Source organism: Notamacropus eugenii, chromosome 1, assembly GCF_028372415.1.
Source record: "Notamacropus eugenii isolate mMacEug1 chromosome 1, mMacEug1.pri_v2, whole genome shotgun sequence".
Lineage (NCBI taxonomy): Eukaryota > Metazoa > Chordata > Mammalia > Diprotodontia > Macropodidae > Notamacropus > Notamacropus eugenii.
The window spans coordinates 54,753,364-54,771,829 of NC_092872.1; the positions used below are offsets into that span (position 1 = coordinate 54,753,364).

Genomic DNA, 18,466 nt, shown 5'->3' on the forward strand with positions numbered 1-18,466 from the left:
ATGTTAAGATTGTCTCAGTAATTTTGGTATTATGTAAAATTTGGACTTTAGCATTTACACATGAGCTAAACTGTTCTTAAAATAAATGTTTGTTAATTTTTAGTAGCTGAACTAAATAATGGCTGTAAAGATGAAGATAATTAAAGAAGATTTTACGAAAGAGACTTCCTCCTTTAAATAGGGAAATAGTTAAACAGAATTTTAACAGATGACACTTTTTTAGGGATAATTTTGGCCAAGCATCATTAACGAAACAGATTTTTTTCAAAGTTGACAAATGTCATTTTTAAAAATTATTTTGCTGCCATATTCAACATAGCATAGTAGTGCTTCTTGGGATAACACAGTCCCTAAATATGACTTTTTCCACTAGGCTTTTTTTTTTCCAGAGTACTTCAGATTTATGAGTCAATTCTTTTTATTTATCAGCATTTAATACCATGATGCTTGGCAACATAAGAAAGAAAAATGTGATAGCACAGTCCATAGGTGTGTAGTTATTATGTCTGAACCAGAAGGGACCTTATAGATGATCTTAGCCAGTCCTTTCATTTAGGAAGTCAGGAAACTGAGGTACAGAGAGGTAAAATGAGTTACCTGAGATCATAGAACTCTAGAAAGTAGCAAAGGCAAGAGGTGGTTTAAGGCCCTTAGAATCCAATAGTTCTCTTGCCATTGTACCATGTCTTCTTCTGCACTTTCCATTGGAGTATAAGATACTATTCTGTCCCAAAGAATACCCCATGGCATAATCATTTAGAAACCATGATATTTGGTGTCTATCCCAGAAGCAATATTAGGGTGAAGTTCTAAAAATTGTATTACATGTTGTCATGTACACATTGGTAATACTATCAGCTTTTCTTCCTAGGTTGTTTTTTATAGGTGAAGATCAGTTTAAAAGGTATTTGTTTTCTGCCTGTGCACATATTGTGTATATATATTGTGCAGATTCACCTGTGTGTTTACTCTTCATTAAATTCATCACCACAGAGCTGTGTTTTTGAAGGTAAAGAGAAGTTACTGTTCTATGCACAGTTTACATTTTCATCCTGAAGTGTTCAGAAGGTTAAGTTCAGAAATTAGCTGTCATTCCGAGCTACATTTTTCTGGGATTGTTTATAAAGCTTAATCTACAAGGAAGGCTTGTCTGAAATGACTGTCTGAAATGCTATGTCTTTGTATTCTTATGAAAACTCTGCATCCCCTCCCCATTTTCCACCATTCCTCCCTTACTTCTCACCAATTATAGTGCAGTATTTTAGAATAAAAATGGTATGCCTCAATAGCCTATCAGAAAATAGAGATGGCACATACAGAGAATTTGCATGCAAAATGTCAGTGGATCAGTGTAACAGCTGCCTTGGAAGGGAAAAGGATGTCTTCACTGATAGAGTGGTAAGATTGAGTCTGAGCCATTTTATGTCCAACAACAAGTGCCCTAGAACTTGGGTCATGATTTAACATTTCATAGGAGAGGGCTTCAATAAAGTATTCCTGTTTGACATTGTCTGTGAGGGAAATATAAATAAAGATGAGTTGGCCAATTCTCTGAAAGGGGCCTGTTACCTGTGTTTAGTTTGCATTTTGGAAGAGTTAGTGTGATGTACTGGGTTTACAGTTTGGAAGACCTAGCAATTAGTTTCAGTTCTAAAGTTAAATTTGTCATGTACTCTGATCACAATTTGATGAACAAAAACTCAGTTTTTGCCTCTATAAAGTAGAAACAAAAGGCTATAATATTTGCACAGCCAAGTTGACCAGTTTGTGAGGAAAGTGCTTTGTAAATTAGGAAGTACTATAGAAATGTTAGATATTTTGATGAGTTATTTTCTGATACTTCATGCAGTATTAAAGCTGTATCTCCTAGAAAAATAGTACAAGGTACCACTCCATAGCAAGCATCATTTCACAGATTAAAGCTTTTTTTAGAGTTGTTAACATGTGTTTGGAGGAGAACTCTAATTGAAATCATACCTGATTACTTATTTTTTAAGAAGAATTAAGTGGATTGATGAGAATTTATTTTAATAGATAGCCTGTTGTCAGCTATACCTGGTGTACTTTTCATTATTCTCTTGACTCTATCATATTATCTGTAGTTCCTCACGATTACAAATATCTAAACTTGCACACAGATTAGAATTCTTTTCATATTGGATTTTGCTATAGATTGTAACCTCATTTTCTCATCACTGATCACATCTGAGGTACATCATGTAGAAATGCAGAAACCATGTAAGGGGAATATTCAAATTAAGAATGCATCAGACAGGAAATGCAAAAATTAAAGGTTTTTATAAAAAGCACCATTAACTCAGCTCCAGTTTGTGTGACTTTTGTTCCTTGGGGGCTGTTCAGTTTAAACTCTACTGGTGAGTAAAGTGAAATATTGGTGATGCAATACTGATATGGTTAGCCCTGAAGAAATTAACATCATACTTTGTTTGATGGAGTTTCTGTTCAGTGGATTTAGTTTTGGACAATAATTTCCTCTTCTATTTTGGTTTTAATTCAGCTTTCTTTTAGTAGACTTTTGGCATTTGAACATGGCCCATCATAGAATTTTAGAGTTAGACTTACTCATTCAGCAGCCATTTATTGATTTCCTGCTTTGCAGAACAATATACTTGATAGTGAGAGAGATAATTAGCACATGATTCCTGATTTCACAGAGCTCACAGTTTGGCAGGGGCTGAACATGACCTGTATACATCATTATAGCTCTCTCTTCAGGTATTTGGAAAGCTGTTATGTGCACAAGAGATTGTTTTGTTTGTCCCTCAAGAAAAGAGCAAGGAGGAATATGTGGAAGTTGCAGAAATTTAGATTTCATCTTAATATAAGAAAAAAGAATAAGAATAAATAAGAATAAAAATAAGAATAATAATTAGAGCTATCCAAAGTAGAATGAGATGCCTTGGGAAGTATTAGATTCCCTTTCACAAGTAGTTTTCAGAATCAGATTGAACACTTCTTGGGATGTTGTAGAGGGATTCTTATTCAGATATGGGCAAGATGGCTTGTGAAGAGCCTTACATTTCTGAGATCTGTGAAATCTCTGTTGTGTAATACTATACAACAAATATACAATAATTGAATATGGAGAATTGAATGATTCTCTAACAGAAGCTTGAGACTTATGAAAGAAGATCATTTTTGACTTGAGAATGGACAAATACATATAGACTTAAGAGAAGAGATGATATTTGAGCTAGGCTTTGAAGGATAAGTTGTATTTCAAGACAGAGTTGGAAGTGATCTGGGAAAGGAGGTAGAGGGCCTGAATGATTTCCAGGAGTAAGCTAACCCATGGTGGTAGATTGCAGAAATGCTAACAGTTACAGTACTATATTGATAACTTGGACATCTGACAATTTAACATTGGCTTTATTTTTTTTTAATTCCATGGGTATAAATATTAAGAAAAATAAAACATCATTGTTTCTTAGCTAAAGCAGTGTTTTGCAAACCAGCTTTAGTTTTCTAAACAGTATAGTTACCAGATATTACATAGAATGGAAGCCAGCACCAAGTACATGATCCAGGAGACCAAATTGTCAGCATTTTCAGAAAAATTATTTTGGGTAAATGTCACTTTAAGTTTACATCCTGTTGGATAGACCAGGAACACAGAACTCTTCAGTTGCCAGTATCCTTCTTTGATTCTTCCCTGACCAAATGTCCTGTCTCTACATAAAAGTCTCTCCTTATTTTTGTGGATGCATAGTCATTGCTTCCCAAGCTTATTACTACTCTCCAACAGTGACGCTTCAGTGTCATTGCCTGTTGTTTTAGTCAGAGATAATTTCTGGGATTGCTTACTGTTAGTTTATTCTAATAAGGTCTGTGGTCTTATTAACATGGATATTTCCTTTTTCAGTGCAGATTGCTGTCCCTCCAAGACGTTTCATGAGTTGCTGAGGCTAAAAAATGAGTCAGAAAGATAGCTACATAAGCCGTCATTTCGTGTGCTGGGCATTGTAATAAATAAGAGGGTTTTCAATAAAAAGCAGCCAAGACAGTGTTTGCCCTCAAAGAGCTTGCTCTCCAAGGAGCGAAGATATCACCCGAAGGGAAGTTAGAGAAAGGGAGGTGGGGATGTTGCATGGAATGGAGATGGTGGGAAGTAGCCCCAGAATTCTAGTTCTGGACATGTGAAGTGGAAAGCTCGCCTCTCAGAGCTGGTCATCCCCAGGACAGAATCTAAGGTTCTGGTGGGGTAAGATTGGTTAGATAGCCAGAGTAGAATCAGCATAGTCGAGACAGAAGACTAGAAATGCTTTAGCTGTCATTTTACTCTCTGAATTTAGCTGCTTTATTGCTAGATGCATATAAAAGCTTTTTCTAGCCTGATAGAACCTGCGAAACTTGAACTTTGCCTTTGAGAATGCACCAGCTTGCTTCTTCCACAGTGAGGCTTGAGAATAAGGCAGTGTTGGAAACCATAGAATAAAAGAAGTATGAAACTCTTATTTATACTTTTATGACTTGTTATCACAGAAACAGTAATAGTTATTTCAAATTTTTTGTCTTATTACTGCCTTCTAATATGCTTTTTGAGAGTATGTATATCCAATTCACTATATATGTGTGATTGTTAGATTTTTATTGGTATCAATCATATCTTTCATCTTTGTGTCCCTGGAACAATACTTTCACATAGTAAGCTCATAATATTTATTGAATGGAATTTAATGTTCAGAATTAAACAATACAATAGCTGGAAGGGATCTTAACAGTTATCTAGGCTCGCCTTATCACTTTATAGAAGCAGAAACTGAAATCTCACAGCAATTTAATGATTTGTCCAACGTAAGACAGCTAATTAGTAGTGACAGACTTTTATTTACTGATGGTGTAGGTACTAGTTATTGCAGCAGCATTCTGTCTTAGGAGTAAAACTATAGAAATGGTTTGTACTATAAACTGAGTCCATATAGGAATAACTGGAGCATTTTTTAAAAATAGATTTTTATTAGTAACTTTTGCTTTTGTATTACCAGAATTTCCCCATGTATTCTTTCTTCTTTCTCCCAGAGAGCTATCCTGTAACAGAGAATGAAAAGGAAAAAAAAAATAACTAAAAACAGTCAAAAAGTCTGATATTATATACAGTGTGTTATACTTTTATTCCCCTCTCCTCCAAAAAATTAGGCGCCTTTTCATATCTCTTCTTTTGGGCTAAGCATGACCAATATGATTCCTTTGGTTTCACTTGCTTTGTCATTTTTCTTTCCATGTATGTAATTGTCATAGTTATATATGTTTTCTTAATTCTTCTCATTTCATTTTGCATCAGTTCGAGTCTTCCTGTACTTCTCTGTATGTGTCATTCATTGTTTCTTATAACATAGTAATATTCCATAACTGGAACATTTTAAAAAGTTATCTTAACTGTGTAGTGTTGCTAACCATGTAGTATTGACTAACTATAACACTAATTAATGCTAAATATACTACAAAGTATAGACAAAGAGGGAACTTTTTGAATGTAATAAAGACTATTTAAAATAAAAAAAGATCACCATATGCAGTGGGGACATATTAGAAACTTTCCAAGTAAATACAGGAGTAAAGTAAAGATGCCTGTTCTCTTTCCTGTTCTTTGATGTAGTTCTAGAAATGCTAGCTTTAGAGTTAAGGCAAATGAATGAAACTGAAGACATAAAAACAGACAAAAAGGAGATAAAATTATTCCTATTTACTTATGACATGATGGTTTACTTAGAAAAACTAGGACATCAGCAGCAGATAAATGAGACAAATTTATAGTGCTAACAAAATCAGGAGCTTCAAAAAAAACCTCACAAAACTTTTCTATAGAATAACAGAGTCCGAATAGCAGGGGAAATCTTAATCAAAATAACTACAAAATGGCTATTGATTCAATTATAGGGTGAACTTTAAAGAAGTAAAGAACAACTCACATAGCTAGAAGAATGACAATATAATAAAAATGACTACCACCAATAATTTTAATACTATGTCAAATAGGCTCTCAAAGGGATACTTGAAGGAAAATTAACTTGGAGAAAAAGATCTGAAATGAAATATCAAGAGAAATAATGAGAATAAAAGGATGGAGGGGCAGCACCAGATCTCAAACTATATTATAGAGTCATAAAAACCATTTGAATATTGGTTAAAAAACAGAGAGTTAGATTAGTGGAACGTTAATAGACAAGGGAGAATTAGAAACAATAAGACTTCCCCAGATTTGATAAGCCCCAAAACACAAGTTACATAGGAAAGAACTCCCTATTTAATTAAAAGAAAGCTGGAAAACATTCTGGCAAAAGTCAAGCTTAAACCTGTGTATTATTATGTAATAAAATTGAAAATACATATATGACCTTAATAGTAAAGATCACACCATTAAAAAAAATGGGAAGGAGCAGATCATATATACCTTTTATAACTGAAGGTAAGAAATGAATCCTTAATCAAACAAGGGATAGAGGTAATTGATTACAAAAGGTAAAATAAGCTAACTTTGATTACATGAAACTGAAAAGTTTGTGTATAAATAAAATCAATGCATGTAGAATAAGAAGGAAAGTGGTTGAATGAGAAAAATTTCTTGGTATTAAATTTCTCTGATGAGAATTTATTATCCAAGATATATGAACAACAGATATGTAAAACTATTAGCCTTTCCTCAGTAGATAAGTGATTAGAGGATATGAACATTTCTCAGAAAAATTATAAACTGTTAATACCCATATGAAAGAATCATCCAGGTCACTAATAATAATAGAAAAGCAAATCGAAACAACCCTTAGGTTTTAATTTCATCCTGAAAATTGGCAGAGATAACAAAATGGAAAGAATTCATTCTGATGGAGCTTGGGAGGGTAGGCATGCTAGTGCGACGTTGGTAGAACTGTGAATTTTGGAAATTTTGGAAAGCAGCTTGCAATTATGTAAATAAAATGATGAAAATATCCAAATCCTTTTACCCAGAGATTCTACTACTAGGTTTATACCCTAAGGAAGTCATTAATAAAAAGAAAGTCTTCTTACACACCAAAATATTTATAGCACTTCTCTTTGTGAATTAGAAACAGTGTAGATTCCTATCAGCTGATAAATAGCTAAACTAATGGCAGTACATTAATGTAGTGGAATATTACTATATTGTAATAAACAAGCAGTGTCAGTACAAATAAACATGAAAAGACCAGGACATGATGCAGAGCCAAGAAAACAGTATACACAATTACTTCAGCAATATAAATGGAAGGAACACAAAAAAATAAAAAGTGAGTATTGCCTTAAAGAAAAAAGAAGGTACCCTCATCCCACTCCTTGGCAGAAGTGATAAGTACCCGAGTACAAAATATTGCAATATTTTCAAACTTTTTCAATTAATTTGCTACTTTTTTTGCCTCTTCCTCCATGTCTTAAAAGTATTGTTTATATATGGGATGGCCATCTGGGTAGGGCAGGGTAAAAGAATACTAAGAGAAATTCTGGTGATTTTTTTTTTTTTAAACCTAAAAGATAGCAAGCAATAAGACTTAGTGAGGGGAATAGGGGGCACCATTCCCTGTACCTTTGATGTCCTCATAGATTTCTCTCTTGGTTATTTGTGAAACCACCAATATTTTTATGAAATGTTACTTTGTTGCTTATTAATTCCTGGAAGGGTTATTGTGGCAGGCATGATTCTTGGAAAGTTTCCAAGTTAGGATGACTAAATTTGAAATTTTTCTTTTTACAGGCATGGTTCATGGAGGGAACCTGTCAACCCCTACTATGTCAATTCTGGTTATGCCCTAGCACCAGCCACCAGTGCTAATGACAGCGAACAGCAGAGTATGTCCAGTGATGCCGACACAATGTCCCTCACTGACAGCAGTGTGTAAGTCGTTTTAATTTCTTTTGGAAATGAAACAGTATCAAAATCCTCATTAAAGTACAACATGCCTCCCTTTTGCATGACTCAGCATGTTTAACTCAATTGTTTTGTTACAATATTTTTATATTGATATCATGTATATTTGTGAACATAATCCATTTGATTAATGGAGAGTCATTTAAATTCTTGTATCATATATTTCATTGTGCCCATTATATGAGCCCTTTTAGCTATACTTTGATCTAATAAGTACACTTTATTATATTTTCAACATTTGTTCTTCATTATGAAGTTTCAAGGGACTTTCCTAGGTAAGTCATTACATTTTATTAGAAATTACTGACATTTCAGAACATAAACCCTAAGGGAATTTGTCCCAAGCTACTAAACATAGTGTAGTGTATAGCCACCTAGGGAATTGTTTAAAATCAGGCTCCCTCCTACTGATCAAACTGCTTTACCAAGTTATCCTATACCTTAAAGTCTCTTTGTTTTGAAGGAAATGTGTTTGGTAGTAAAAGTCTTCTCAGTGATCCTCTAAACACTCTAGCTGAAGGAAACACTTTCCTAAATAGTATGCCAAAAAGTTAAAATCTTTCCTTGAAATTCCTACATTACTAGATTCCCACAACAGATTTCTTCCAAGCACAGGGACTGCATGTAGGCCTAGAAATACCAAGGGAGCTAAGTGGCACATTGGATTGAGCACCACATTTGGAGTTAGGAAGACCTAGATTCAAACAGATTCCAGCACTTCCCAGCTGTGTGACCTTGAGCAAGTTTCTTAAACTCTGTCTACCTCAGTTTCTTTCTCTGTAAAATGAACATAATACCCCAACTCCCAAAATTTGTTGTAAGGATAAAATAAGATCATATTTGTGGGGTGCTTTGCAAATCTTAAAGAACTGTATAAATGTGAAATGTGAAAAAATTACTCATATTCAAAAGAAATATTCTGTATCTTTACTTTGGGTTTAAAGATCAGCTTCATAGAATGGGCACAGTATTTGGCCATGAGACTTAAAGGGAACATGGCTATTCAGTATATCTATTCAGTAGAACTTAGATTTTCCACATTGTCTTTACAGGTATGATTTCCTCATCCTCAAGAGTGGATGAAATTTTTATTTGTGTAATCACCAGTATGTATAATAAACATAAATAAACTTGGTGCCTCTAAATCTGTTTGAGAATCTTTATTAAATATACTTGAAAGCATTGGTCCTAAGTGGTTTCTACCAAGTTCAAACTTTTCATATCACTTGTTTCTTTTTACTATCCCTACTCCATGCTAAATGTGATAGCTTTTTCCCCCCAGGAAGCTGATTTTTATGGTTCTGTTATATTGATCTTCTTATTTTCAGCAGTAGCTAAAAAAAGATCAAGCCTGAAGAATCAGGTGTGCTAAAGGGTGTTCTTTTGCCCATTTGACCTCATAATTTTTATTATGATTTGGCTCAAAGAAAAAAAAATACTTTCTTAGACAGTCATGGTGGCTTTTTAATGCAAACTAGAAAAATCATCCTACTGCTTATCTGGGTAAATATGGGAGCTACCAATCAGTAATATATCCAGCCCCCAGAATCCCAGAGTATTTCCTCCTCTACTTAATGACAAGCACAGATACAGAATGACATTCCAGGCTTTAATTACAGAGTTCAGACTTTTAAAAAAGATGACCATATATTTTGTTATTCTTTTATCCCAAGTTAACATGCCAATTCCTTAAAATGTATAGGTTTTATTTTATATTATAAAAAGGCAAATGCCACATAAATACTTGATACTATATCAGAATCACAATCTGCCATGACCAAGTAAGAATAATGCATCAAAAGAAGACACTTTTATTGGAAGGGGAAGAGAGGGGAGATAGATAGGAATAATAGATAATAGATTCATGAGTAGTTCTTAGAATCAGTGATTGTTAGAGCAAGATAATCTAGTCCAACCTATTTGTTTTTAAAGGTAAGGAAACAACCCCAGAGAAAGGAGAAGTGATCTAAGTATGTATTACATTGTTAATTAATGTCAGAATTGCTATTTAAAGACCCAGTTCTTCTGACTCCCAGTCTAGGTTTCCTTCCACTTTGCCACAACTGTGTCAACTCAGTTTTTCTCTTTTTAGGTATTTGGAAATTATTGGAATAGTGACAGCAAAAGGACCTTTTTTTCCTCCCTCTTTTACAGTTCTATCAGATAAGCTAATCCAACTTGTAGGCATTCTGCTGAAGCTCACCAGTTTAATGGCTCTTCAAAAGAGTTAACATTATTAATGCTATTTAAAAGTTTCACTTCTAATGATTAATGTTAATAATTGATGGCATTTATAGAGGACTGATAGTTTTTATAGTAAGTAGAACTGTGTCATAAAATGAGCCTTCTTTCTGACAGTGATTTTCAGTAACTATTAACTCAGAAGACCCTATGAGTCTCTTGAGCAGATGAGCCTTGTTTATTTATAAGTATATTTCTAATGAAGTGTCAGCCGAGCCCAAAATTGAATAGGAGGATGAAGAGATTAGGCTGACTTAAATGTGAGAAATTATTCAGGGCTTTCAGAATTTCAAATTTTTCACTGCCATAAGTCTATCTTTTTAATATCAATGTTTTGCTGCTACTCTATGGCAGCATAGTATCATGGTAACACTATAACCTTGAAAGAATTAACCTACAAGTTAACTGAAAGAGCTCCAAGAAGTGGCATTAAGTATATTCAAGAAATGTAGTCTTCTAACAAAAAAGTGAATAACATAATTAGTCTGAATGGAATGTTCATACACCAGAGATACCTTTCTTTCTTTTTTTCTTCTTTCCTTTCCTTCCGTTTAGTACACTGGGCATATCTTTCATGGAGTATTTGTGGGGAAATATGAACAATAATTCCACTAGATGAAAAGGTATGGAAGAATTTTAGCCTGCATTGTTGGAAGGAATACACATATGCATGAATCCTGCATGAATCCATTAAAACTCAGTAAAAGGGTTCATGTTATTTATGAGTTAGCTTTTATTCATTGGATCATGTGTTAGAGGAAAGCTCTTCAGTGAGTCCTTTCAGTCATCTTCTAATTCACCAATTATACAAATCTGATGTACTTAGAGGCAGTTAAGCAGGGTAGTAGATAGAGCAGTCCATTTAGAAACAAGATAAAATCCAGCCTCAGACACTTACTAGTTGTGTGACGTTAGAGAAGTCTCTTAAACTCTGTTTACGTCCTTTTCTTCAGTTGTAAAATAGGAATAATGGTACCCACCTTTCAGGTTTGTTGTGAGGATCCAGTGAAGTAATATTTGTAAAATTCTCTACAGCGGTCCTGGCATATTGTAGGCACTATACAAATGCTAGCAATTATCATCATCATCCTCAATCATCATCATCATTACTTTAATACTGCTTGTGCTGAGGTATTAGAAAACAAGTTTATCCTATTTCTTAAGAAATTACGTGCTATAACATGACTAATGTGGAAATATGCTTAACATGATTGTACATGTATAAACTATATCAGATTGCTTTCTGTCCTGGGGAGAGGAGAAGGAATGGAGAGAGGAGGAAAACTGGAACTCAAAATCTTATAAAAATGAATGCTGAAAACTATCTTAACATGTAATTGAGAAAAAAAATAAAATACTATTAAGTGCAAAAGGTAAAAGAAATTACATGGTGGATAACAAGAAACATTTTTAGTTCCATCTAGAATCTCTGCCTCTGGAGTTTAATTTTTGGCATATTTACAAGAAGCATTTGAATAATGTAGAAGCTTATCTGCAAGTAATGGGCAAGAATGATTGTGTGCATTAGGACCCTTATATCTTTATGCACCGATTAGGAATTGGTATTAGTAGTTTTCACATTCTTTTGTTGGAATAGACAGAGATATGCACATTAGTGATTCCTATCTGCCTCTGCATTCAGAAGATAATTTAATGTCAAAGTGAGAACCTATAAGAAAGAATTTTATTTATTGCAAATACTAAAAAATACTAAAGGCCATTTAGGTGTAACACCTGCTTTGCCCTCCTTGGCACTTCTTCATTTCATTTGTGTCAGAGTGCTAGAATAGTGGAAAGGACGCTTGATTTGAAGCCAAGGGTTTGGAGTTCAAGTTCTGGTTCTAACACTTAATAAGCTGAGTGACCTTGCCAGGCCTCTCTAGATTCACATTTAAATAGTTATTATACGTATAGTTTGCTTCACCAGATTGTTGATAAGGATCATGTAAACTGTCTACTATAGTTGACCAAATGTATGACCACACTTGAACCCTCCTGCCTCTTCCCCCATCCCAATTTGGATCGCGTAAAACCTAAACATGGACAATAATTGTTATTTTAGTATCATTAGATGCAGCTTAGACCTCACTGATCTTCCTATGAACACCAAAAGCAATAGCAGCAATGTCCTCGTTATCCCTTACATACACACATACTAAGAATCTCAGCCAAATGCCGCTGCTGGTGCTGCAGACTTCAGATGCCTATCTTGCATTCCTATTCCAGTCTCTTATCAATCTCACTGGAAAGTTTTCGTGCAACGGTGTCTTTCACCCCTCATGAAAACCCCTGGGTTAAGTGGTAGGAAGAGATCATTAGAATCATTTTACCACCAATAGGAATTTGCACTTTGCTGCTTGGCTTTAGATCCATTTTCCAGATATAGATAGAAATAGATGATTCCAGAGCTTCTGCTTACAGCTTCAGAGTTGGGTTCCATGGAGTTCATTTTGAAATGTCACAGAATTGAAAAGTAGGCATGATAGTGAATCCCCCAGAGTAGTTGTTTTTCAGTCTTGGTAATCTTAAGCCATCCTAGGAATAAAGTGAAAGAGATAAGGTACTGGAAATTGGGAAGTGGGGGGCCAAGGTAGAGTTAGCCATCCACATTAACTTCTTTTTCAACTTCCAAAAGTCCGTTGAAATTCTTGGATTTGAATAACCCAGTTTCCAAAATAGAGTAGGAGTGAATAGCTACTTTTCAGTGTATACATAATACATACACACATACTTTAGGAATGCAGTCTATATTCAGAACAGCACTATATTATTATTAAGAAGCAGTGTCTTGTAATTTCAAAAGACTTGGTTTCAAGTCCTAGCTGTACTATTTATTAGTTGTGAGCCTGTGGACAAATTTTTAACACCACTGGTTTAAATAACACACTACATATTTCCTAGGGTTGTAATGAAAGTGTTTTGGAAGCTGTGAAATATAGTAAAAATATGGTTAGTTATTAGTATTAGATGTTCCGCAGAGTACAGTTCTTAATTTTTTCTTATTGCTTAAGAACTTAGAGGTACAAACTAAAGAGAAAAAAACTAAGCGGCCTCTGAAGAACATTGTAAAATTATTCAATGGAGAGTTTTCAGTGAATACATTTCCAAGTCTTTCAAATTCCTTGCTATTAGAGATAACTAAGAGAAAGCTACCCAAAAAGTTAGAAGAACTGTGTGTTGTATTAGTTTCATTTCTTCTTTCCTGCCCCCAGCTTTCTTTTCAGTGCAGTTTAGTGAGGATAAAATTAAAGTGCTTATCTATAAGTTTGCTTCCTCTGGTTGAGTTGGCATTGAGCTTTGAATGAAGGAATGTTCCAAGTTCAGAGGTGGCACCAGGGAATCTAGTTAAAGTCACATCAAAGGGAGCTCAGCAGGGCTGAGCATGTGTTTTGAAGCTGGATAGATTAGAGGCCATTATCAGTCTTTCACTACTGTGCTCTGAACAAAAGTCTGCTCTTTTCCACCCAGACTGAAGGTACAGAGAATTTATTATTTTAAAAAAGAAAGAAGAAAAACTTAGCAGCACCCTACCTACCAACAAAAGCTGCTTTTCCAGTAAATATACAATTGGCCCAAATATACATATTCCCCTCTTTGGTTCACTTCCAGCCCGTATATACGTTAGCAACTGCACTTTTATTTGGTAACTCTAATAAATGAAATAATTCTTTTGTGAAAATTGTAAAAATTTCATTTCATTCCATTGATCATTGTTGTCATGATTCAGTAGAGAATTATCATTGTAATTTTATGTTGCATTGTTTTCTTTAAATAATAACTTCTGGTAAAAAATGTCACCTTGGTAGCCAAAGTTGTCCTCAGTTCAGTCGTTTTTCAGTCATGACCCCATTTGGTGTTTTCTTGGCAAAGATACTTGAGTGGTTTGCCATTTTCCTTCTTCAGCTCATTTTATAGAGAGGAAACTGAAGCAAACAGGGTAAAGTGACTTGCCCAGGGTCACATAGCTAGTCATTGTCTGAGGCCAGATTTAAACTCAGATCTTGATTCTAAACCTGGCAGTCCATCCACTGTGCCACTTAGCTACCCCCAAATCCTCTGAGCTTTTACTATTCTAATGATCCTTTAATAATTAATAACAGCTAAAAGTTTATGTTTTGCAAAGTTCTTTATAATACCCCATGAAGTCAATAATTCATGTTTTATCCTAATTTTGCAGATTAAAAACATGACTCAGGGTTGTAAGTACCCCAGTAGTCAGTCACATGGCTAATAAGTGACCAAAGACAATGTTAAAGCTCAGGTGCTCTTCATTTCTATTTCTGCTTCTCTCTGCCACTACACTTGTTCTGTCTCCTCCTTTGAGTTAGTACATAGAGATTTATTTAGCTTACATTCTACAATTTGAAGAAAATATCCTTCAGACACTATATAAATGACATTATCATCATTATTATTCAGAATCTTTTAAAATAAGACCTTTTTTTTTAACTGGGTAGCTATTCCTGTAATATTAATCTCTTGTTATTAGTCATACCTTTTCCTAAAAATGTATTTTTGCTCTTACATTTACTGATTTAAAGCTCCAACCATTTGAGATTAAATCTGTAGACAGAACTCTCTCTCTCTCTCTCTCTCTCTCTCTCTCTCTCTCTCTCTCTCTCTCTCTCTCTCTCTCTCTCTCTCTTTCTCTTTCCTGAATGATACTCTAGGCATTGTACAATGATGGTACATTAACTGACTTAAACAGCATTCCAAATACAGTGTTCTTTTGTTCTTTAAATAGTTTTAGAAATCATTTTCTGATTTTATTCATTCTAGGGGGATCCTGTGATGGGCTCATGCAATTTATTTATACATCTGTTTATTTTTTAAAATGTGAGATGTACCACTAGTATTGGTAAACCTTTCACTGACAATGTGAAACCCTTTCATCATATTGTCTAAATGCTGCATCTTCAATGCTGTTATAGGACAGTTTTATTTATATTTCTGCAGAAATATCTTATTTTTAAAAATTCTATGTTCAGTGACATAGTTAATTAATAACCTTATGTTTCACAAAAAGAAAAGAGTCATTAATAGAAATTTCTGTCAAATACTTTTTCAAAGGAATTTAGATGGGTTTTAGATACAATATCAAAATTCCATCTTATGTCATTTGGTTTCCTGAATTAATTTTCTATTTAAATTTATGCCTTAATTTTCAAATTATCTTTAATGTCCCACTCATTTAAAGGCCATTTCTATAAATCTTTCCTTTCCTGATTTCTTTTTTCATTTGTCTGATAAATTTTTATCAATATCTTTTCTTTTTACATTGCCTGGATGTAAAAGTCATATATCTTTCCGTTTATGATAGCCATCCCTTAGGTCAAAGAATTGGAGGGGGGGGGGGGGGGGCGGAATCAGCAAAATCATTAAATACGTTAAAATAATGTAAAATATACATAATTTTCCACACTTGTAGATCCAGATCTCTGCACGGAAGCCACAGGAGGGATCTTCTTATATGTCTTCTTCGCAGTTCTTTATAATTTTGAATTATTCACCTTCAGTTGTTTTGTGGTTGTTGTACCTTTTTTTACATTGTTGTACTTAAATTATGTATTTTTTTTATTCTACCTACTTCACTTTGCATCAGTTCATGTTAGTTTTCTTGTGTTTCTCTGTATTTTTACAAAGAATCTGTAAGAATATTATTTCTTCACTGGATTGTAAGAATAATTTCTTATAGCACCTGATATTCCATAGTGTTTGTGTACCATGATTTGTTTAGCCATTCCCCAGTATGTTGGCCAAGAAATATTTTTTAAATTGCTTGTAGATAGTCCTTGTCCTTAAGAAGCTTTTAATGGGGGAAGACCATGCATAAAAGAGAGCTAAAAATACAGGAGGTAGGAAGATAAAGCTGGGCATGACAGTCAGAAGCAGAGCTGGGAGAGGAACGAAGGACGGCTAGCCTAAGACTTCCCTCCAAAATGGAGGTCCCCGGAGAAATTCACCAATGTGAGAAAGGTACCCTAAGGGACTGAAGGATATGCCAAAGTGAAAGGTAACTAAGACACATAGGCAAAGCATAGAGAATCCGTTCAATTGGACAGCCATCTACTTTGGTTCTAGTTCTTTGCTACCACAAAAGTGCTGCTATAAATACTTTGGTATAAATGGAAACTTTTGTTTTGTCAGTGACTTACTTGGGCTATATGCCTAACAATCTCAACTAATTTCTTAACTTACATCCCACATATTACTTATTCAAACTTATATTAACCTCTGTTATTGGACCGTGAAGTTCTTGAGGGCTGAAACGGGTCCCTCTTTGTCTCTCCACAATATATTGCACATATAGATATTTAACAAACTTTTGTTGAATTGAAAACAGTACTGAAGGTGACTTACCACAGAAAATTAATCATTTTGTAGCCATATAGTCTGATTAATGTTTATCCCTGGCTTTGATTACTCTCTGATAGATGTAGTATTCCCTCCAGAGATGAAAATCAAAACCTATCCACTGTCTCCATCCTCTGTACCTCTTGTCTGTGTCCTCCTGGAAGTTTATCTCAAAAAGTCCATTCATTGTGGCTTGAGGGGAGGGGGAAGGAAGAGTGTGTGGAGAGGAGCTGTCTTCCCCATTTTCGATTGCAGTGATATCTATGAAGAGCACACAATCTGTCCAGTGGTTATTCCTTGCTATCACCTCCTGACCAGCCTATCTTTTTTGCTCAGGCAGTTTTTTGATGACATCCTTTACTCTGCTTCTTCCTCATAATTCCTTGTTTTTAATGTGTTGCAGCCTTCTCATACCTAACACGTTTTCTGTTAACCTTTAGATAATTTTATCATTTAAAAATTTTTTATAACCTTTATTTTTACAGACCTGCTGTCCCAATATATTCTTCCTCCTTCCCTTTAGAGCACCTTTTATATTAAAGAATAACAAAAGGAAAAAAAAGAACAGCAGAACAAAACTAACCCATACATCAGAGAAGATTGTCTTTTTCTTGTTCTACAACAGTAGTGGGCATCTGTCCCACAGCTTTTTTTTCTAGAGCCCACAAGCTAAGAATGATTTTTATGTTTGTAAGTAAAATTTTTCACATTTAAGAATGTGAAAAACATTCTTAGTTTTCAAATAGTGTAAAAATAGGCTAGAGTGTAGGGGAATGCTTTGCCTTCCCCTTTTTTATACTCATAGCTCTCACTTCTGCAAATAACAGATATTTATTCTTATATCTCCTTGGGACAGAACTTGGTCGTTTAAATTTCACAGTAATCAGGATCCGTTTTTTTAAAAAAAATTTACATTGTTATAGTCATTAAGCATATCGTTTGCCTGATTCTCTAACATTTTGTGTCATTTTATACAAACCTTCCTATGTCTCATTATTTTGTTCATTTTGCCTGTTTCTTACTCTGTGCTGCTATATTTATGTACCATAATTTGTTTAGCCATTAGCATATAACTTCTTTGTTACTTCAAAAACCTGTTGTAAATATTTTAGTTTATATGGTGCATATGCTTAACAGTACTATCTCTGGATAAAAGATATAGACATTCGAGTTACTTTTTTAGCATAATTCTTAATTGCTTTCCAGGCCAATTTATAGTTTTTTGGAAGATTTAGGATTTTATTGCTTTGGAGACTATATTGTTCCATGACTTGGAGGCATATGGTATCCCCAAATTATTTAAAATTAGGGCCTCATTTCAAAGATAATATTGGAGTCATTTTAACAATTGTATAATTTCCCAAAGGTTATTTAGCCCCCACACTGTCTTTCTGATGTTGGTTTTCAAGCCCAACTAATTTTTCATTTGCAGATTTGACCAAGATAAGTATATGCTATTGAATGAGCTCTATAGTTTCTCCATCTGCTTGTATGTCGTAGTTTGGACAAGAAGTTTTGTGTTCACTTGTTCTTTTCTATGTGGAGATTTAGACCAAATTGTTTAGCATGATTATTGAGCTCATTCATGAGGCTGGGTAGTGTTTTAAGGGTTTATTTGATTCAATGAACACAATGTCATCTGTAAACAGGAGCTTAGAGAATGACCATCACAGTAGTGAATACCTTTGGCAAGCATATATCCCTCTGGTTTTGATACTTCCCCTGATATTAATGATATCAAAACAAAGCATCTTATATAATTTTGAATTTTGAATGGAAGTTCTCAAGAGTAAACCTCTTTGAAGGAGAACCTTTAAAGCAATCTATTAAATCAAATATATATATATATTTTTCAACAATCATGAAACAGTAAGCAAAATAGGATTTTACTTTATCCCAACTATGTTACTCTAATGATGTCTACCGTGGAATATCTCTTGGCAGAAGCCAACTTCCCTTCTAATAATCTAA

General features: G+C 34.3%; 1 protein-coding gene across 3 annotated transcripts in view; it reads left to right on the top strand.

Moving 5' to 3' along the window:
- Nucleotides 1–18,466, top strand: part of AXIN1 (axin 1) — a 173,180-nt gene that overhangs the window by 112,099 nt on the left and 42,615 nt on the right. For all 3 annotated transcript variants that reach the window (XM_072601887.1, XM_072601902.1, XM_072601895.1), the window contains one exon: nucleotides 7,727–7,867. In XM_072601887.1, coding sequence (XP_072457988.1) covers nucleotides 7,727–7,867 — 141 coding nt within the window. The remainder of the gene's footprint in view (nucleotides 1–7,726; nucleotides 7,868–18,466) is intronic.